Genomic DNA, 23,147 nt, shown 5'->3' on the forward strand with positions numbered 1-23,147 from the left:
TTTTTCTTTTGAGACTTGAATTTTACAGAAATTTCCTTGTGCATATTTCTAGAGGCCAACCATATAAACTCAAGGTACAAGCAGGGTCATTAGTCTCAAGCCACTGGACTTTTTTCGTTCTAAAAATAAATAAATAAGTAAGTCCAGGGGCCAGGTGGTGGTGCACCTAGTTAAACACACACATTACAGTGAACAGGGACTTGGGTTCAAGGCCCTAGTTCCCACCTGCAGGGGGAAAACTTCACGAGTGGTGAAACAGAGCTGGGGGTATCTCTCTGTCTTTTTCCCTCTCTCCTTCCCCTCTCAACTTCTCTGTCTCTACCAAATAAATAGATAAGTAAATAAATAATAAAATATTTAAAAAGGGGGGGGTGGCGGTGCACCAAGTTAAGTGCACATAGTACAAAGTCCTAGGACTTGTGCAAGGATCCAGAGTCCAGCCCCTGGTTCCCCACCTGCAGGGGGGACACTTCACAAGTGGTGAAGTAGGTCTGCAGGTGTCTCTCTGCCTCTCGTCCTACTTCCCCCTCCCCTCTCAATTTCTCTGTCTCTATCCAGTAATAAATAAATAAAATTTTAAAAAATTCTAAAAATAGTATTTATTCTGCCTTATATCTAAACTCTTTTTCAGCCACCAGGTTTCAGATGCCATCATGATGCCAATCTGATTTCCCTGGGCAGATGACCCCACCAAGATGTCCTGAAGCCCTACCTTCCCAGATCCCTACCCCACTAGGGAAAGAGAGAGACAGCCTGGGAGTATGGATCGACAATGTCCATGTTCAGTGGGGAAGCAATTACAGAAGCCAGACCTCCCACCTTCTGTACCCCATAACGATCCTGGGTCCATACTCCCAGAGGGACAAAGAATAGGAAAACTTTCAAGAGAGGAGATTGGATACGGAATTCTGGTGGTGGGAATTATATGGAATTATACCCCTCTTATCCTATGGTCTTATCAATACTTCCATTTTATAAATAAGTAAAAAAAAAGAAAAGAAAAAAATTTTAAAAAAGAATATTTTAAAAAAGGAGTCTACTGGGGTGGAGGAATTACTCAGGCATAGAGCCACAATGATAACTCTGGAGGCAAAAATAAGTAAGTAAATAAATGAATGGAAATAAAAAGGGGCTAGGGAAATAGTGCAGTGACAGCAATCAGGACTTGAATGTGAGAGGAGCTAAGTTTAATCCCTGGAACCACCTAGCCAGAGCTGAGAACTGAGTGGGGGGTCTGCTCACAAAGCTAAAAAAAAAAAATCTAAAAATAAAAAAGGCTGAGTGGTATCATAGACCTTGAACCAGACATGGAAACTCAATTAAGTTCTAATGTACCATGAGGTCAATGGTTTAGGCAAGGCATCTGCTTAGCAGGACCTCTGACTAAGAACTTTATTAAAACAAATTGCATCTTGTAGAAAGAACTGCCAATACTGCTTCTAAGACTGATCTGCCCTGAAGCACATTTATTTGATATTTGATCTCAGGGACATGAGGTAGAATGATTAGCACTAATTATCACAGTATTGCCACCCAGAGACCAAGAGCTCAGAGTAGATTGTAAAACCTTTTCTCAAATAGGCATACAGTAAACAGTTTCCTATGACAACTCCAGTGGGCCACTATAGGGAGCAAGCTGCCCCACGTATTGTAGAAGGGGTGTGGCCATGCCCATAACATAGACATTGAAATTTCGTACACTTTTCCTGTCTTAGTTTATTTTACCCAGTTACTTACAAATATAAAAAATATTCCTAGGCTGATAGGATAGTAATGGTGCTTTGGCATGCATGACCCAGGTTCAAGTATGGCTCCCACTACATTAAAGGAAGTCCTCTCTCTCTCTCTCTCTCTCTCTCACTCTCTCTCCCTCCCCTATAGTCTTTGTTGGGGTCAGAAGATGGTTCATCCAGTAGAGTGCATGCTTTATCATGTGCAAGGAACTGGGTTTGAGCCCCTCCAGAAACTTCATGGGAGCACTATGCAAATGGGGAGCTTCATGAGTGGTAAAGAAGTGTTGTGGTATCTCTCCTCCTTCCCTCTCTGTCTCTCACCTGCTATATGGCAGGAAAACATAGTTTCTTCCAGGAGCAGTGGAACTGTGTAGGTACAAAGCCCCAGAAAAGCTAGTGGCAAATATATATATGTATATAAATATGTACATATTTATATGTATACGTATATATAAACATGTATATATTTGCCTTTGGATCACATCAAAACAGATTGGCATCCCAATCTGACTTAAGAGTCATGTTTCTAGCTCTTGCTCTAGAAAGCAGATGAAGCTCAGGGCAGCCAAGGCCAGGAGGGTGCTCTTGGTTGCTAAAGATGCCTGTTTACTCTGAAACCCCAATAATGGCAAGGATGGAGGTGTCTTGTCTCCTCTGTCTTTGTGTATGACCATCATCACTAATATGTCACAGTTCTCCTGGCTACCACACCTGAGCATGGCCTCAAAGTCCTCTCACAAGAAGCTCTCTGGGTTGTGATCAGATATGTCAGGTAAAGAGCCAATGACTTTCCATCACTGCTCCAGGACAGAGCAGGACAGGGCCAAGGAAAGAAGCCAGAGAGCTGCTTCCAGACTCCAGCCCTAGTATTTTCAAGAACTTTGACCAGCAAGTCCAAAGCCACAATTTGGATTTATTTGGAAAGACAGAAGCAGGGATGTTGTGAAGGGGTGGTCAGGGAGGAGAGTCCTCACCTAGCTGAGCAGCCAGATAAAAGTGGTCAGTAGCTGCCCAGCATCCGGTGCAGCAATGGTCTCACTCACCAATGATGCCAAACGAGAAGAGTGTCAGCTGCTTCCCTAGCTTGTCCATGCTTTTCTGCAAAGGTGTCTTAGGTGTCTGGAAGGATGAGGACAATAGTTAGAGGTAGTACTCCCAGTTTTTGTGTGTTTTTCTTTTTCTGTATTTTATTTTTTTTAATTTAAATTTTTAAAATTATTTTTATTTATTTCCTTTTGTTGCCCTTGTTGTTTTATTGTTGTAGTTATTGTTGGATAGGACATAGAAATGGAGAGAGTAGCACAGCTATATACAAGATACTGGGTACTGTCCAGCAAACCATAACAAAGGGACTTTTCAAAGTTAACCCAATTAACAAATAATGTGATGATAATATTAACTATTGATTGTCTTTTTGAACCCTAAGACAGCAGGAACCTCACATCTTCACTATAGAGCCCCTACTTCCCCCAGTCCTGGAACCCTTGGATAGGGCCCACTTTCCCGTATGCATCTCCCAATCCAAACCAAATAACATTGCATCTGCCGATCACAACCTAACCAAAGCAACGATTGCTACCTCAACATGCTTCACCTCAGAATGTATCCAGAGACTTCACGTGTGGAATGACAACCCTTCAGCTTCATTACTCGGGTGAGACCTTTCCTTTAATAGTACACTCTAATTTCATCTCAGGTAGTTCACTTTCTAACAAAGTCCCATAACCTAGATATACACCAGTTTCTGTGAGAGAGAGCTTATGTGCACACGTATCCATAAACTACTGCAAAATATATACCTGAAAGCAGGACTACACTAGAGTTTGCAGTGAGTACCTCCCTAACACTTCCTCTCCACTATTCCAAGCTTGGGATCCATGATTGCTCAACAAATTGTTTGGCTTCATATGTTAACTCTCTTTTCAATCACCAGGTTCCAGATGCCACCAGGATGCTGGCTAGGCTTCCCTGGATTGAAGACCCCACCAATATGTCCTGGAGCTCAGCTTCCCCAGAGTCACACCCTACTAGGGAAAGAGAGAGGCAGACTGGGGGTATGGACCGACCAGTCAACGCCCATGTTCAGCGGGGAAGCAATTACAGAAGCCAGACCTTCTACCTTCTGCATCCCTCAACGACCCTGGGTCCATGCTCCCAGAGGGATAGAGAATGGGAAAGCTATCAGGGGAGGGGGTGGGTTATGGGGATTGGGTGTTGGGAATTGTGTGGAGTTGTACCCCCCCTACCTTATGCTTTTGTTCACTAATCCTTTCTTAAATAAAAAATTAAAAAAAAAAAAAAAAGAAATGGAGAGAGGAAGGGAAGACATAGACACCTGCACACTTGCTTCACCAATTGTGAAGTGACTCCCCAGCAGGTGGGGAGCGGGGGGCTTGGGATCCTCACCAGTCTTTGTGCTTCACGCCATGTGCACTTTACCCACTGCGCTACCGCCCGACTCCCTCTTTTTCTGTATTTTCAAGATAAGTGATAATCATATAGGAACACATGCTAGAAATTCACTGCCCTCTATACTTAAGGAAAAAAATCTGTACCTTTTTTTTTCTGCAAATTATAGTTTGGCAAAAGTTCTAGTGTTGTATAATAAAAAATAAGTGGTCTGGAAAACAGTGTAGTGGCTAGAGCACTGCACGTCCAAACATGAGGGCCCCAGTTCAGTTCTTGGAATTACATGAAGTAGACTGATAGCCTCTCTCTCTCTCCCCGCTGTTAATAATAAATACAATACTTAAAATCAAATAATGTTCATAAGGGTTTGGAGAAAAAAAAGGAACTCTGGTGTATGGTTGATGGGGATGTAAATTCAAATGGCCTTTATGGCAAACAGTGTGGAGTTGCCTTAAAAAAATAAAATGGGAAAGCCATTCAATACCACACCTAGGCATTTATCCAAAGGACACAAAAACACAGATTCAAAAGAATACCTGCACTCTTATGTTCATAGAAACTGTATTCACACTAGTCAAAACACAGAATCAACCTAAATGACTTTAGACAGAAAACTGAGTAAAGAAGTTGAGGGATAAGGTGGGGGTAGATAGCACAGTGGTTATGCAAACAGACTCTAAAGTCCCTGGTTCAATCCCAGGCACCATCATAAGCCAGAGCTAAGCAGTGCTCTGTATTATCCTTCCCTCTGTATCTCTCTCTCTCTTTCTCTCTCTCTTGCTAAATAAATAAAACTTTAAAAAAAAGAATTTTGGGAATATATATATAGCCAGACCTTCCACCTCCTGCACCCCATAAAAATATTTGGTCAACAAGTCCATTGGATGAGAGGGGTATAATTCCATACAATTCCCATCACCAGAATTCTGTATACCATCTCTTCTATTGGACACTTTCTTGTTCTTTATCTCTTGGGGAACAAGGACCCAGGATCATTATGGGGCACAGAAGATGGGAGGTCTGGCTTCTGTAATTGCTTCTTCACTTGACATGGGTGTTGGCAGGTCAATCCATACTCCCATCCTGTTTCTATGTTTCCCTAGAAGGGCAGGGCTCTGGGGAGGTGGGGTTCCAGGGTACACAGCTGGGTTTATCTTGCCAGCCTGTTTTGAGATTCTCAGAATGAGTTAATTCTTCCATTTAGATAACCCACAGGTACAGGTAGTTCTAAGTGAATGGCCTTGTTCACTTATAAAACCCAGAGATTTCCCGAATACCCTCAGCCCACTACTTGGACCTCTCCACTATTCCCGCCCCAGGTTCAGGCCTTGGGACCACAGTACTGGAGAAAGCGCCACAAATGGTGAAGCAGTGCAGAGGAACCTCACTCTGTCTCACTTTGTAGTAAAAGAATGAGAAAAAAAAATGACCAGAAGCCATGGAATCAAGCATGAATAGGGTGCTGGCACCTCAACAGAGGTTTTTCTTTTGTTGTTGTTTGTTTTAAATGAAAAATGAATATAAGTGCTCTCATTCAATACATGATCCTCACACTTAGGATGTGGCAGGACTAATATCACTAGCATGGAATCATTTTGAACCCCAACAGACAAGAAAAACAAACCAGCCCACTCCTGATACTTACCTCTTCAGCCTGCATCATCTTAAACACCTCCCCGAATTGAGATCTTTCCCCTGTTCCAATCACAACTCCCTGTGCCAGAGAGAGAGAAAGAGATAGAGAGATGTGTGAGAGATAAATTGGAGCTCTCTGGGGGTGGGAGTCATGGCACCTGGGCACAGCTCACCTGCCCCTTCCCATACTGCACCAGGGTCCCCATGAAGACAATGTTGCTCAGGGTGGTGAGGTCACCACTGCCCACCAGTGGGGCATCCGTCTTACTACAGGGCTCTGCTTCCCCTGTGAAACTGGACTCATCCACCAGGAGGTCTGTTACCTGAGGGGAGCAAGGAGACAGGATGAGTTTGAAGCTTTTGAAACCTGTGCCCTACTAAGTTTACATGTAAGTAACATTACCATGCAAGTCAGTCAACACAGAGAAGCAGATATCTCTAATGACTTAGTCAAAGCAACAGGAACAATCTATGTTCTAATATGATCTCTCTCTGTAGCAGGTTTGGGTCTGAGCCACAGGATGGGGTGTGGTTGGCACCAGATGAAATGAGGGACCTGCAGGAGGATGAATGAACACAAGATTCAATCCCCCTTTGGGGTGGAGGTCCCTGGAGGGGGCAGAGGCAGGTGCTTTCCCAGGTGCTGAAGTCACAGTAGTGCACAGAGCTGCCACTGTCCCCAGGACATGCTGAAGGAAAGATGGACATAACCAAGAATGGATATGGGCAGGTCTGGTTCACCTGGAACATGTGTGGGGAGCAGCTTAGTGGAAGTGAAACCTTTATGGAAGGTGTGGCCAGACCCCTGCATTGGGTGTTGGTTAAGTAAGCTGCATATTGCTTTGTAAATAATGAGCCTCTCTGACTTGAACAGAGAAGGAAGTGGGCAGAGGTAAGAAATACAACACAATGTCAGGTATTGGGAAAGGCAGGCGAGTTGCACTGTGAGCAGAAGGAGGCCAGGCGGTGGTGCACCTGGCTGAACACACACGTTGCACTAGGAGTGGAGACCTACAGTCAGAGAAATACAGCCCAAATGAGACACAGTTGAGGACACAGCAGTGGGCATGGATAGAAGATCCAGACAGAAAGGATGAGAGAGTTGGAAACAACTGGACTAAACGGATATATAGAAGCAGGGCATTAAGGTTTACAGATGACTCTTAACAGAATATTTTTAAATATAGGCATATTTGACCCTGATTACATTTAATTAAGATCAATTTGGAATTTGGTATTGGTAAAAAAATATAGGTTCTCTGGAAAATTCATGATGTATTTTTCTGTGCAAAAATGTATCATGACTACTCAGCTGTAAAAAATGGTGACTTCACTGTTTTCAGCCGATCTTGGAAGAACCTTGAAAAAATCATGTTGAGTGAAATAAGTCAGAAACAGAAGGATGAATATGGGATGATCTCACTCTCAGGCCGAAGTTGAAAAACAAGACCAGAAAAGAAAACACAAGTCGAACCTGAAATGGAATTGGAGTATTACACCAGAGTAAAAGACACGGGGTGGGTGGGTGGGTGGGTGGGGAGAATACAGGTCCATGAAAAATGATAAATGAAATAGTGGGGGTTGGATTGTTAAATGGGAATCTGGGGAATGTTATGCATGTTCAAACTATTGTATTTACTGTTGAATGTAAAGCATTAATTCCCCAATAAAGAAATAAATTATTTAAAAAAATGTATCATGACTTTTCTGATAACCCAATAACAGGTCAAGGCTGAGCCAATACCCACCCCCCTTATGAACCAAGACATAAGCCTTAACTCTCCTCTGTATTTTTTTTCAGTCTTTACATGTACACAAGACAACTTGAATGTTCTTACTGCATTTCCACTCCAGGTTAGGTAAAAAAAAAAACAAACAAACCTGCCTCCAGGAAGCCCTCAGTGACTGCACCATATTAGGCAAGTCTTTTTCTGTTGGAGAAATCCAGAATTCCCCTAAACTCTCCTAGTGGTCAGTGAACCTGCCATGAGTTGGTATGGTGCATATTACTTTGTACTGTAAACATGAAGCACAGGGACAACTGGGTGTGTATGTTCCATTGTATCTTCAGCAACCAGAATAGTTCAAGCACAAAGAAGATGCCCAACAAATTAGCTGAATAAATGAGTGATAATGTGGGCAGGCTGGCAGTGTTTCTAAGGGAGGTGAAAGGCTCAGAGGAGGACCTGGAATGTGGACTGAAGAACAACCCTTTTTCCTCCCAAGATGTCAATGTTCAAATCCTTACAACTGGGGAGTATGTTACCTGACATGGCAAAGGGATTTTGCAGGTGTGATTTAATTCAGATCCTTGAGAAGTTACAGGCTCTCAGGTGGGTCCTAAAAATGATCACTGTCCTTATAGGATGAGGATCAGAGATTAGAGATTTGTCTGAGGGCCAGAGAAATGGGATTACAGAATCAGCAGTTGGAATGATTTAGGGCTACCAGCTAAAGAATATGGGAGCCTTATCAGAAGTTGAAAAACAAGATCAGAAGAAAAATCACAAGTAGAACCTGAACTGGAATTGGCATATTACACCAAAGTAAAAGACTCTGGGGCAGGTGGTGGTGGTGGTGGTGGTGGTGGTGGTGGTGGTGGTGGTGGTGGTGGAGAATACAGGTCCAAGAAGGATGACAGAGGACCTAGTGGGGGTTGTATTGTTATATGGAAAACTGGGAAATGTTATGCATGTGAAAACTATTGTATTTACTGTCAAATGTAAAACACTAATTCCCCAATAAAGAAATTAAAAAAAAAAAGAATATGGGAGCTTTAGAAACCAGAAGAAGCCAGCAAGACTCTCCTCAGGGAGTCTCTGTAAGGAGTGTGGCCCTGAGAAGACCTTGATTTTGACACAGTCAAACTGATTTTTTTTTTTTTAGGTGAAACTGATTTTGAGGTTCTGACTTGTTGGGGAATATATCTGAGTTGTTGTAAGCCCCAAGTTTGTAGCAATTTGTTATAGCAGCTGTAGGAAATAGACATACCTCAGAAGCCTAGGGAGAAACAGAGCCTAAAACAATTAGAGCAGTTTGTCACAGGAAAGAGTCTGTAGTAGAGGAGGTGGCTCTGATGTCTGGAGGTACAAATGCACAGGTTCAAAGCCCCTGTCTCGTGTATAGCTGTGCGACCTCAGGTCGGCTGCCTGGCCTCTCCAGGTTTCTGTGCCCTTGTCTTAAAATGAGAAAAATGAGTTTCTTTAGGTTGTTGAGAGACCAGATGAGTTTGTTTATGTCCAGCGACTGACACAGCAGTGCTTTTCACACCTTCACATTAGTTCTCACCATATGGGAAGAATAAAGGGAGGCAGAGACTAAGGAGAGTGTCTAGACCAGGTAGTCACATACATGTGTGCATGTGCAAGTATGTGCGTGCATGGGACATGTATGTATGTTCGCGTGCATGTGTGTGGTTCCTGGTAACCTCCATGTCAGGCAAGGGATAAAGAGGAAGGTGAAGAACAAGATAAAGTTGGAGACCCCCCCCAACTCTTCATCTGTACTATTCCAGCCTTTAGGTTCATGATTAGTCAACAATTTGTTCTATTTTGTATCAACTCTTTTTCAGTCACCAGCTTCCAGATGCTACCATGATGCCAACCAGACTTCCCCGGACAGGCAATCCCACCAATGTGTCCTGGAGCTCCGCTTCCCCAGAGCCCTTCCCCACTAGGGAAAGAGAGAGGCAGACTGGGAGTATGGATAAACCTGTCAATGCCCATGTTCACTGGGGAAGCAATTACAGAAGCCAGACCTTCCACCTTCTACATCCCACAATGACCTTGGGTCCATATTCCCAGAGGGATAAAGAATAGGAAAGCTATCAGGGAAGGGGATGGGATACAGAGATCTGGTGGTGAATTATGTGGAGTTGTACCCCTCTTATCCTATGGTTTTATCAGTGTTTTGTTTTTATAAATAAAAATTTAAAAAGTGCAAAAAAAAGGCCTGGAAATGGGGGGGAGGGTTCAGGTCCTGGAAGACAAAAGAGGACCTAGTGGAGTTTGATTGTTATGTGGAAAACTGAGAAATGTTACACATGTACAAACTATTGTATTTTATTTTACTGTTGGCTGTAAACCACTAATTGCCCAATAAAAATTAAAATAACAAAACAAAACAGGAAATAACCTGGGCTCAGAACCTGCACAAAGAAGTGTGCCCTAAGCTGGCTGGTACTTCCTGGTCACAGGCACACAAAGATTTCTCCTGTGTGCTGCCCACGCCCAGACAGGGAATGCTCCAGTGCTGACAGCTCTACTCAACACCCTTTTCATTCAGTAATGGTTAGAAAAGGAAAGTTTGGTGGTCCCTGCCATCTGGCTATCTCAAGGCAGCCTTTGACCTTGGGACTGGCCTTATTTTATTTTACTTAAGTTAACTATGGAGAGAGAATATAGTGTTTTGGGATCCCAATGTAGTATGTAGGAAGGGCTGCTATTTTTTATTTCTTTTAAGCATTTTTCTGGAACCTGCTGGTTTCTGCCTCATCAGCTCTTAAATGTATACAGAGTATTGCAGAGTCTCAGATCTTAGTAATTTATAAAATACCCCACTGTGAATAAACAAAGCCATTGATTGCAAAACACCAAAAGAGGAAATCTGTAAAGTGTTTATGGCTGGTAGTTGTGTGTGTATGTGTGTATGTGTGTGTGTGTGTGTGTGTGTGTGTGTGTGTGTGTGTGTGTATGTGTGTGTAGCCTCTTCATGGTGTCAGGAACCAGATATTTTTGATTTCATAGAAACAATTGAAGAAACAAAGGGAATTATATTTTTGGTGGGGGGAGGTTTGAACACACTGTTTCAAAGAACTACTGTAGAGAGCAGAATGACAGTCGATAGAACCAGTTGATAATACTGGCTGAGACATTTAAGCATGTTATGGGGCCTTATTTCATGTTATGGGGGCTTATTTCATCTCCACAGGAATACAGGGAAGTGGAAATAACATTCTCTTCCATAGGTGAGAAAACAGAGGTTCAGAGAAGCAGATCCCTTCCACTAAGTCTGCTGTCAGGGGATTTATTTATTTTTCTTTTATTTATTTTAGATAGAGATAGAAAAATTAAGACGGGGGAGATAGAGAGGGAGAGACAAAGACACTTGCAGCCCTACTGCATCACTCATGAAGCTTTCACCCTGCAGGTGGAGACCAGGGGCTTGAACCAGAGTCCTTGTGCACTGTAATATGTGTGTTCAACCAGGCGCACCACTACCTAAATCCTGGGCCAGGGAGTTTGAACTTACTGTTCTGAGCACACAAAGTCATATAACCATTGAGAGTACCCTGTGGGCACTCAGACCAACCCCAGGGAAGCAAGGGAGGCAGAGACAGGTGAAGTACTTGATACTGGTTACACACCAAGCCAGTAAGAGCCCTCCAACTCATGCCCCCAGCCCCACAGTACTAACCACCTCACTGTACTGCCCCTGTTGTCCCTGGAGTGAACTCCTGTCCACTTCATTAGCCAGCCAACATCTGGACCCCACCTTGTTTCTGGGAGGTCTCCACACAGAGAGGAGGATGAAGCTTGACTCTTGATGGAGACAGTCTGTGTCAGACTGGCTTCTCCAGCTTGGTCCCTGGATAGTGGGCCCTGTCCTGAAATTCAGGACAGTTCAGTCCTTCATCCTGAAACTGAAGCCAGATCTGGTTGCAGATAGAGGGGGGAGCATCCAGTGGGGAGTCCAGAATGACACAGGCAGGGCACCAGCAGTAGCTTTGGCCCATCCAGTCCCTGGCCTGCTTCAAGCTGTGTGAACTGGGCTAGAGGGTCTGGAGTTCCTGAGTGTGAGCAGGCAAGAAAACCCTCTGGTACTGCCTCTACTTCTAAGCCTGGCTGGGAATATTCTAAACAGCTGTTGGGGGTTGGCTCCCAGCCTCTTTAACCATCTTCACTCTTCTCAGGCCCCACTGCAAGACAGTATGCTTGCAGGACAAGATTCTACAACTTCTGTGAATAAACTAGCTCCAATTCCTTATCATTAAATCCTTAAGCATTCTTGGAAGGAACCATGAAAGAGGTTAGCCCCCTCAACAGAATCCTCTGAACTTGATTTAATCACTTCCTTCAGGTGAAGATTACCTAAGAGTCTCAGATACTGTTCTCTGAAGCTCTGGCATCCCGAGCCCCACAAGAAGTTGGGCACAGAACTTATTGCACAGTATGCTCCTGTAACAGCCTGTGTTATATGTAACTTACACCTTGGTTCTCTTTCCCTGCCAGTTGTGAAGCTGTCTGAGAGCACTTCTTCCTGACATCTGTGTGACTGTTTCTAGAAGCAACTTTAGTCTCATCCCTGGGCTGACTTTGTTCCTGCAGCCTTCCCTAACTAGAAAATTGCGCCTCCACAATTTCTCAGGTTTGCACTTAAAATGGGAGTAAAGCACTTATGAAAGACAAGTCATGAGACTTTGTACTTAAAATTAGCATGCCTACTGGGAGGTCAGGAAATAGCTCACCTGGTAGAGCACACATGACCATATTCGAGGACCTGGGTTCACATTCCTGGCCACCACAGAGGAGAACCATGCAAAGGGGAAGCTTCATGAGCAGTGGAGTAGAGCTGTGGTGCTCTTTCTCTCTCCCTATCTCTTACCCTCTGGGAAGAGAGTCCTCTGGCAGCAGTGGAATAATGTAAGCATGAAGCCCAAGAGAAGCTTTGGAAGCAAAACAAAATTAGTGTTTGCTAAATTCTTGGGGTGTGTGTGTGTGTGTGTGTGTGTGTGAGAGAGAGAGAGAGAGAGAGAGAGAGAAGGAGAGAGAGAGAGAGGGAGAGAGAGAGAGAGTGTGTGTGTGTGAGGGAAACCTGCTGGGGATGTGTGTGAAGTGGTTGGGATGCTGACCTCGGTGAGACGGATGTCTGCAGGGATTCGGTCTCCAATCTCGAGGGACACAATGTCTCCGGGGACCAGGTCTCGAGCAAGCAGATGCTGGAGTTTTCCTTCCCTTATGCTGCATTCGAAATGACAAGAAATCAGAAACATCCAAATTCACTTCCCATTTTTATGCACTTTGATAAATTGAGCTAAGATCATATAAGCACAGTCTATCTTCCACTTGGATGTAAACCTTGGTCCCTTTATGGCTTTATTTATTTCTTTATTTTTTAATTTGTGCATCATAAAGTACTTTTGGGGGGAGTGGGTGCTAGGAAACCCTGGGTCTCAATTGGTAATTGGTGTGACTACTGTCTACCCTGCCTGGAAACCAGGATAAGCTGTGTGGCTTCTGGAAACTTCTGCAAGTCTGAGTTAGTGACTCAAAAATCCCTCTGGTAGCTGGTTGCTTCTGTCCTTAGAGGAGATACCATTCAGGTGCGGAGAGTCTCACCAGATCTGGGAGCTAGGTCTCCAGTACACAGAAGTCAGTACCTCTTTCCCATAGGGCCAAGGCTACTCTTCAAGGCTGTCTGTCCTTAGTGAACTGCTTCTGGGCATAGGCTTTGGCAGAATCCCATCACCAGTCACCCCTCATTTAGATGTTGCCACAGCTTCATCTCTGACCATCTCCAATCCATCCCAACATGGAAGGCTGACACCTCTTCATACACAAAAATTATATCTCCACACCTTCCAGTGTTTTGACTGTAGGGGAGACTGACAGGCCATGCTAATGCCTCTTCTTGAGCCTTGCTTCACCCCCAGCAGTAGGCACTCAATAACTATTTCATGACAGGTCTCAGCAGGTCCTGGAGATGTAGAGCTGGCCTTCTCTTTCCTGTGCTCTTTTTGTTCCAACAGGCTGCCCACTACCACAGTTCTTGAAAATAAAAATGTCATTTAGCTGCGACTTCCAGGGATATTAATAATGCATCCTATTCACCTGAAAGGCCAAAGCTTGATATTTAAACTTGAGGTCTGACCATCAAACCACATAAATCATTTATGCTTCTGTTGGCTCATATGATAATACCACACAGTTTTGTTCATCTGATTATCAAACCCAGTAATTTTCTCTGCCTTGGAAATTCTCCTTGAATGGTCAGTACCTTTCGAGTGCTTCTGTAGGGCCCTAGTTTTTAAAATTTTTTTAAATTTTTAAAATTTTTTAAAATTTATTATCTTTATTCATTTATAGAGAGGGATAGAGACAGAGAGACACACCTGAAGCCCTGCTTCACCACTCATGAAGCCTTCCCCCTGCAAGTGGAGACCAGGGACTTGAACCTGGGTCCTTGGGCACTGTAACATGTGGACTCAACCAGGTGTGCCATCATCCGGCCCCGCTATTTTCGTCTCTATTTTGTTATTTATTATTATTTTTTACCATATTACACACACACACACACACACACACACACACACACACACACACACACACACACACAGAGTTTCCTGATGACTTGAGAAGTGAGACTTTCTAAGCAGGTCACCCTGCTTGCCTTCCTTCTGTCCTATCTTTCTTTTAATTGCCACCAGGGTTAGTTCTGGAGTTTGGTGCCTGCATGTGAATCCACTGCTCCCAGTGACCATCATCCCTCCTTTTTTTATTTATTGATAGAGACAGAAATTGAGAGGGGAGGGGGAGATAGAAAGAGAGACATCTGTAGCACTGCTTCATCACTTGTGAAGATTCCCCCCTGAAGGTGGAGATTGGGGGGCTTTAACCTGGGCCCTTGTGCATGGTCATGTGTGAACTCTACCAGGTGCACCAATACTAAGTCCTGAATACTGGATCTTTCTGTACCCAAGCCTGTGGCTCATTTGTACCATATATACCAAACACATGGCAAGATTTTCTCAGAATTATCCTTCATAAAACAGAGCTCTCCTGTGTTTAGGTCCTTCTCAAGCACCCTGCTTCATGGGAACTTTCAGTTACTGTCTCCAAGAAGCATGATTGGGACAGACACACAACCCTGAACCGATGTGTGCTGGTCAGAGCAAGAGAGATTTGGGCCTCTTCTGAAACCAGTTCCTTTATACAAACAGAATGAACTCTGTACTCATGGTGTCCTGAGAAATAAGTCAAGGAAAGACCAGTTGTTGGTGGTGATGGGGACTTTTCTGAGGTCCTGGTGCATGATAATGGAAAAGGACCTGAGTTAGAGGCGAGAGTGTTTTGCAGACACCTGTCAGAGCGAGATGAGAAACTGTTCCCACGTGTCAACAATGGTACTGTAAACCATGAACTCCCTCCAATAAAATTATTAAAAAAGCAAAGAGAGAGAGAGGAAGAAGGAAGGAAGAAAGAACCAGCATGCCCCTGTTGCTGTGTCTGCTGCTTCCTACCCCAGAGGCAGCGCCCCTGGTGTGCTCTGGGACAACACCGGAAGCAGTCAAGGTGGTTACCTTAATGAAATGAGGCAAAGTGAAAAACAACTACCAGATAATTTCACTCACATGTGCAGTGCAAATAGCTAAAACTTGCAACCATCATCATCATCACCACCACCACCATCACCAAACTGACTCTTCAACTCTGTGAAAACTGTTGTTGGAGAGGATGGGGGATAGGTAGAGGGGTCTCTGGTGTAAGGGCTCTGGAACTCCAGTGGTCAGTGTGGTGAGTAACATATATGTATAAAGGTATGAAGATATACTATACTGCTAATATCTCATAATTTTGTAAACCCATGTTAAATCAATTAAAAAAGGACATGGTTCTCCTAGATATGTGCAATCCAAACTCCCCCACTCCACTGGCTCCTCTGAACACAAAGTCCCAGCAGGAATTCAACTTACCAGTTGCATTCTGGGGGGACCAACTTGGTCAGTTCTTCCAGAGACTTCTCTGACCTATACTCCTGCCAGGGAAGCACATCAGATGTGTTATTTAAGGGTGGGAACCCCACAGAGAGGCCGTCATGCCCCAGCTACCCCGAATGGAACTTTGGGAAGTAAATACACACCTGGATGAAGGCCACAGTGACTACAATGAGCACAGCCTAGGGAGAAAAACAGAGGGGAGGGCGTTCACTTTCCAATGCCAAGTTATGAGCCAGCCCTTCAGGGATGGGTGGGTGGCATGAGCTTTCCAAAATACACTTTCCTTCTTCCTGTAAAGTGTGTGCACTGTGCAGAAATTTCAAGAAAAGATCAATCCCATTGCCCCCCTCTCCAAAGCCACTCAGATTCTTCCAGCTAGCCATTCACTCTTAGGGGTGTCCTTTTAGGTTTATCTGCATAGACCCACAACCCAGTTATATAGCATGGATGCATTTTTCTATCACTTAGGGACATGTTTCACACATGGAAGATGTGATCTGACCTGAGCTTTTTCAGTAGATGTAGTGAATTCCACTGTGTGAAACAAACCTGGTTTTGTTCTTGAAAAGAGTCCTTGCGAGTGGCTGGCGATGTGGTACAGTAGTGCAGCACAGGACTTGCAGAGAATTCTGTCCCTAAGTGATGATCTTGGTTTTGGACTCTCTCTCTCTCTGATAAATACATCTTTTAGAAAAAGCAAGTCAAAGAGTATTTGATATCAAGAGGCAGGAATGACAGCTATCAACATGTATTTAGTTGGAGCTGGCTATTAAATGTCACAAGTAATATGATCCCATTTAGATGATCTAGATTAGGAAATTCATGGAAGGTGGAGGTGTGATGATGTCCATCCTGGGGAGATGTAGAACTATACCCCATGTGACTACATCCATGTAAATCACCATTTTCTCAGTAAAATCAATCAATTAATCAATCAATCAATCAATCCATGGGAACAGAAAGCAGAGGGGTGGCTTCCAGATGGGAAGGGGGCTGGGAAATGACTATTTTAGGTGAGGTAGGAATATCCTCTTAGGGCACTGATAATATCTTAGAATTAGATAGAGGAGGATTCGACTTCCGGAGGCGGAGCTACGAGCAGCAGATCGCTTTCTCTCCTCTCCTCTCCTCTCCTCTCCTCTCCTCTCCTCTCCTCTCCTCTCCCGGATCAACTAGGAATACCAAAGGAGACCACCCGGACCGAAACAAGACAGGACTAGAATGACCACAGAAACCCAGTAAATCACCCGTGAGTACAAACACGCGTGGCTGGTGACAGAGAGGAGAGAGGGGCCTAAGGAGAGATTAAGTGACTGCTAACAGTTCGACAGTTTGTCAGTGGAGACACCACCTTCAGTCTGCTCCACCAACAAGGGGACAGCTGAAGGGAGGAAAGGACTCCCCAGAGACTCACCAAGTGCAACTCTGAGTCTCCATTGCTACTACCCTCAGAATCTGGAGCAGCAACAGGGAGGGACAACAGGGTACAGAGATCTAACCGGGAAACTCAGAAGACCTATACCTCGGTGGCATAGCTGAGGGGCTGTGAAAGTCTCTTTGCATAACCACTGGATTATCTCTGCCACACCCTGCTTTATCTCTTGGTCAGGAGTCAGTGATTAAGCTAAGAAGCCTATTGATAGTTTAAAAGCCCTCAGGCTCCCATAGCCTACAGGGGAAAAAAAAAAGGCTTTTACACCACTGAACTCCAACTCAGGGATTGAAAAAACTGTTAACTTATTTAAAATGGTTAAAACAACAAGAAAAAATAATGGAGACTCGAACCAGGACAAGAGTCCAGCTAAAAGTCCTCCAGAGGGTGAAGCACAAAACAACGAGTTCAACATCCAAACATTAGCTAAGGAAATAATAACAGGAGTGAGTAAAGAATTTGAAAAAATTGTAATCAGAAATGCAGGAACAACAAATGAGAATATGGAAGAAAATTCTAATAATCTCATGGTTATTAGAGAGCTGAAAGCTGAAATCGCTGAGCTAAGAAGGCAACTAGCTGAACAAGCTAAAACAGTATCAGAGCAGGGCAACAAAATAGATGAACTCCAGAAAGCAGTAGAGGGAAGAGAGAATAGAATCAATGAGGCTGAAGACAGAATTAGCAAGATTGAGGATGAATTAGAGACAACTAAAAAAGAAGTAAGAGATCTCAAAAAGAGATTAAGAGATGCTGAAAACAACAACAGAGTCCTATGGGATGACTTCAAAAGAAACAATATACGCATTATTGGCTTACCAGAGGAAGAAAGAGAAGGGGAGGAAGAAAGCGTTCTCCAGGCCATAATAGCTGAAAATTTCTCTAGTCTAGACAACACCAAAGACATAAAGATTCAAGAAGCCCAGAGGGTCCCAAACAGAATTAACCCAGACCTAAAGACACCAAGACATGTCATACTTAGATTGGAAAGGAATAAGGATAAAGAAAGGATCCTCAAGGCTGCAAGAGAAAAACAAAGAGTCACCTACAAAGGAAAACCCATAAGATTAGCAGCAGACTTCTCCATACAAACACTACAGGCCAGAAGAGAATGGCAAGATATCTATCGAGGGCTCAATGAGAAAGGCTTTCAGCCAAGAATACTATATCCTGCTAGATTGTCATTCAGACTAGGTGGAAGCATCAAAACCTTCTCAGACAAGCAACAGTTGAAGGAAGCAACCATCACCAAGCCTGCCCTGAAAGAAGTTCTGAAAGGTCTCCTATAAACAGTCAGACCACCACAAATAGGACATATATCAAAACACTCTAAAACTCTACAAGAATGGCGTTAAAATATCTTCAATCTTTGATATCAATAAATGTCAACGGCCTGAATTCACCTATTAAAAGACACAGAGTAGGAAGATGGATCCGAAAACACAACCCAACAATATGTTGTCTACAGGAAACTCACCTAACTCAACAAGACAAACACAGACTTAAAGTGAAAGGATGGAAAACTATCATTCAAGCCAATGGCCCACAAAAAAGGGCAGGAACAGCTATTCTCATATCTGACATGATAGACTTTAAAATAGATAAGATTAAAAAAGATAGGAATGGACACTACTTAATGCTCAGAGGATCAGTCAATCAAGAGGACTTAACAATTATTAATATCTATGCACCCAATGAGAAGCCATCTAAATACATCAAACTTCTACTGAAAGAGCTACAACAATATATTAACAGTAACACAATCATAGTAGGAGACTTCAACACCCCACTATCTCAACTTGACAGATCATCCAGGCAGAAAATCAGTAAAGACATAAGGGAGCTAAATGAAGAGATAGATAAACTAGAACTATTGGACATTTTCAGAGTCATTCATCCCAAGAAACTGGAATACACATTTTACTCAAATCCACATGGATCATTCTCAAGGATAGACCATACGTTAGGCCACAAAAACAGCATCAGCCTATTCAAGAGCACTGAAATCATCCCAAGCATCTTCTCAGACCACAGTGGAATTAAACTAACATTTAACAATCAACAAAAGATTAGTAACAGTGCCAAAATGTGGAAGCTCAACAGTACACTTCTTAACAACTTCTGGGTCAAAGAGGAAATCAAGGAAGAAATCAAAATGTTTCGAGAGTTCAATGAAAATGAAGACACAAGCTATCAAAATATTTGGGACACAGCTAAAGCAGTCCTAAGAGGGAAGTTCATAGCTATACAAGCACACATTAGGAAACAAGAAAAGGCACAAATAAACAGCCTGATTGCACATCTCAAAGACCTAGAAGAAGAACAACAAAGGAATCCTAAAGCAACCAGAAGGACAGAAATTACTAAAGTTAGGGCAGAAATAAATAACATTGAGAATAGGAAAACCGTACAAAAGATCAATGAAAGTAAATGTTGGTTCTTCGAAAGAGTAAACAAAATCGACAAACCTTTAGCCAGACTCACAAAACAAAAAAGGGAGAAGACCCAAATAAATCGGATAGTAAATGAAAGACGAGAAATCACAACAGACACTGCAGAAATTCAACATATCATGCGAGGCTTCTATGAACAACTATATGCCACCAAGCTAGAGAACCTGGAAGAAATGAATGATTTCCTAGATACCTACCAACTTCCAAAACTAAGTAAAGAGGAAGTGGATAACATGAACAGGCCCATCACAGCTAATGAAATTGAAACAGTTATCAAAAATCTTCCCAAAAATAAAAGTCCTGGACCAGATGGTTTTACAAATGAATTCTACAAAACTTTCAAAGAAGAACTAAAACCTCTACTTTTAAAAGTCTTCCAGAAGATTGAAGACACTGGAATACTCCCTGCCAGCTTCTATGAAGCCAACATCACCCTGATACCAAAAGCAGACAGGGACACAACCAAAAAAGAAAACTACAGACCAATATCTCTGATGAACATAGATGCGAAAATATTGAACAAAATTCTAGCCAACCGGATACAGCAGTATATCAAAAAAATTGTTCATCATGACCAAGTGGGGTTTATCCCAGGCATGCAAGGTTGGTTTAATATACGTAAGTCAATCAATGTGATCCACCACATCAACAAAAGCAAGACCAAAAACCACATGGTCATATCAATAGATGCAGAGAAAGCCTTTGACAAAATACAACATCCCTTTATGATCAAAACACTACAAAAAATAGGAATAGATGGAAAATTCCTGAAGATAGTGGAGTCTATATATAGCAAACCTACAGCCAACATCATACTCAATGGTGAAAAACTGGAAGCATTTCCCCTCAGATCAGGTACTAGACAGGGCTGCCCACTATCACCATTACTATTCAACATAGTGTTGGAAGTTCTTGCCATAGCAATCAGGCAGGAGCAAGGAATTAAAGGCATACAGATTGGAAGAGAAGAAGTCAAACTCTCCTTATTTGCAGATGACATGATAGTATACATGGAAAAAACCTAAGGAATCCAGCAAGAAGCTTTTGGAAATCATCAGGCAATACAGTAATGTGTCAGGCTATAAAATTAACATTCAAAAGTCAGTGGCATTCCTCTATGCAAACACTAAGTTAGAAGAAATTGAAATCCAGAAATCAGTTCCTTTTTCTATAGCAACAAAAACTATAAAATATCTAGGAATAAACCTAACCAAAGAAGTGAAAGACTTGTATACTGAAAATTATGAGTCACTACTCAAAGAAATTGAAAAAGACACAAAGAAGTGGAAAGATATTCCATGTTCATGGGTTGGAAGAATTAACATCATCAAAATGAATATATTACCCAGAGCCATCTACAAATTTAATGCTATCCCCATCAAGATCCCAAGCACATTTTTTAGGAGAATAGAAAAAATGCTACAAATGTTTATCTGGAACCAGAAAAGACCTAGAATTTCCAAAACGATCTTGAGAAAAAAGAACAGAACTGGAGGCATCACACTGCCAGATCTCAAACTGTATTATAGGGCCATTGTCATCAAAACTGCTTGGTACTGGAACATGAACAGACACACTGACCAGTGGAATAGAATTGAGAACCCAGAAATGAGGCCCCACACGTATGGACATCTAATCTTTGACAAAGGGGCCCAGACTATTATATGGGGGAAGCAGAGTCTCTTCAACAAATGGTGTTGGAAACAATGGGTTGAAACATGCAGAAGAATGAAACTGAGTCACTGTATTTCACCAAATACAAAAGTAAATTCCAAGTGAATCAAGGACTTGGATGTTAGACAAGAAACTATCAGATACTTAGAGGAAAATATTGGCAGAACTTTTTTCCGCATAAATTTTAAAGACATTTTCAATGAAACGAATCCAATTACAAGGAAGACTAAGGCAAGTATAAACCTATGGGACTACATCAAATTAAAAAGCTTCTTCACAGCAAAAGAAACCACTACCCAAATCAAGAGACCCCTCACAGAATGGGAGAAGATCTTTACATGCCATACATCAGATAAGAGTTTAATAACCAACATATATAAAGAGCTTGCCAGACTCAACAACAAGACAACAAATAACCCCACCCAAAAATGGGGAGAGGACTTGGACAGAATATTCACCACAGAAGAGATCCAAAAGGCCGAGAAACACATGAAAAAATGCTCCAAGTCTCTGATTGTCAGAGAAATGCAAATCAAGACAACAATGAGATATCACTTCACTCCTGTGAGAATGTCACACATCAGAAAAGGTAACAGCAGCAAATGCTGGAGAGGGTGTGGGGTCAAAGGAACCCTCCTGCACTGCTGGTGGGAATGTCAATTGGTCCAACCTCTGTGGAGAACAGTTTGGAGAACTCTCAGAAGGCTAGAAATGGACCTACCCTATGACCCTGCAATTCCCCTCCTGGGGATATATCCTAAGGAACCCAAAACAGCCATCCAAAAAGATCTGTGTACACATATGTTCTTGGCAGCACAATTTGTAATAGCCAAAACCTGGAAGCAACCCAGGTGTCCAACAACAGATGAGTGGCTGAGCAAGTTGTGGTCTATATACACAATGGAATACTACTCAGCTGTAAAAAATGGTGACTTCACCGTTTTCAGCCGATCTTGGATGGACCTTGAAAAAATCATGTTGACCAGACCTTAAACTATATTATAAAGCCATCATCATCAAAACAGCATGGTACTGGAACAAAAATAGGCACACAGACCAGTGGAACAGAATTGAAAGCCCAGAAGTAAATCCCAACACCTATGGGCATCTAATCTTTGATAAGGGGGCCCAAAGGATTAAATGGAAGAAGGAGGCTCTCTTCAATAAATGGTGCTGGGAAAACTGGGTTGAAACATGCAGAAGAATGAAATTGAACCACTTTATCTCACCAGAAACAAAAATCAACTCCAAATGGATCAAAGACCTAGATGTCAGACCAGAAACAATCAAATACTTAGAGGAAAACATTGGTAAAACACTTTCCCATCTACACCTCAAGGATATCTTTGATGAATCAAACCCAATTGCAAGGAAGACCAAAGTAGAAACAAACCAATGGGACTACATCAAATTGAAAAGCTTCTGCACATCCAAAGAAACAATTAAACAAACAGAGAGACCCCTCACAGAATGGGAGAAGATCTTCACATGCCAGACATCAGACAAGAAACTAATCACCAAAATATATAAAGAGCTCAGCAAACTTAGCCGCAAAAAAGCAAATGACCCCATCCAAAAATGGGCAGAGGAAATGAACAAAACACTCACCACAGAGGAGATCCAAAAGGCTAACAAACATATGAAAAACTGCTCTAGGTCACTGATTGTCAGAGAAATGCAAATTAAGACAACACTAAGATACCACCTCACTCCTGTAAGAATGGCATACATCAAAAAGGACAGCAGCAACAAATGCTGGAGAGGATGTGGGGACAGAGGAACCCTTTTACATTGCTGGTGGGAATGTAAATTGGTACAGCCTCTGTGGAGAGCAGTCTGGAAAACCCTCAGAAGGCTAGACATGGACCTTCCATATGACCCAATAATTCCTCTCCTGGGGTTATACCCCAAGGACTCCATAACACCCAACCAAAAAGAGGTGTGTACTCCTATGTTCATAGCAGCACAATTCATAATAGCTAAAACCTGGAAGCAACCCAGGTGCCCAACAACAGATGAATGGCTGAGAAAGCTGTGGTATATATACACAATGGAATACTATGCAGCTATCAAGAACAATGAACCCACCTTCTCTG

At 42.7% G+C, this 23,147-nt stretch overlaps 1 protein-coding gene across 6 annotated transcripts in view; it reads right to left on the reverse strand.

Annotated features, from left to right (window-relative positions):
* Window positions 1–23,147, reverse strand: part of ATP2C2 (ATPase secretory pathway Ca2+ transporting 2) — a 75,295-nt gene that overhangs the window by 21,257 nt on the left and 30,891 nt on the right. For all 6 annotated transcript variants that reach the window (XM_060185092.1, XM_007528365.3, XM_060185093.1 and 3 more), the window contains 6 exons: window positions 15,636–15,671; window positions 15,469–15,530; window positions 12,628–12,736; window positions 5,951–6,100; window positions 5,788–5,856; window positions 2,777–2,852 (listed from right to left, as the gene is read on the reverse strand). In XM_060185092.1, the coding sequence (XP_060041075.1) occupies window positions 2,777–2,852; window positions 5,788–5,856; window positions 5,951–6,100; window positions 12,628–12,736; window positions 15,469–15,530; window positions 15,636–15,671 (502 nt within the window). The remainder of the gene's footprint in view (window positions 1–2,776; window positions 2,853–5,787; window positions 5,857–5,950; window positions 6,101–12,627; window positions 12,737–15,468; window positions 15,531–15,635; window positions 15,672–23,147) is intronic.

Source organism: Erinaceus europaeus, chromosome 2, assembly GCF_950295315.1.
Source record: "Erinaceus europaeus chromosome 2, mEriEur2.1, whole genome shotgun sequence".
NCBI lineage: Eukaryota > Metazoa > Chordata > Mammalia > Eulipotyphla > Erinaceidae > Erinaceus > Erinaceus europaeus.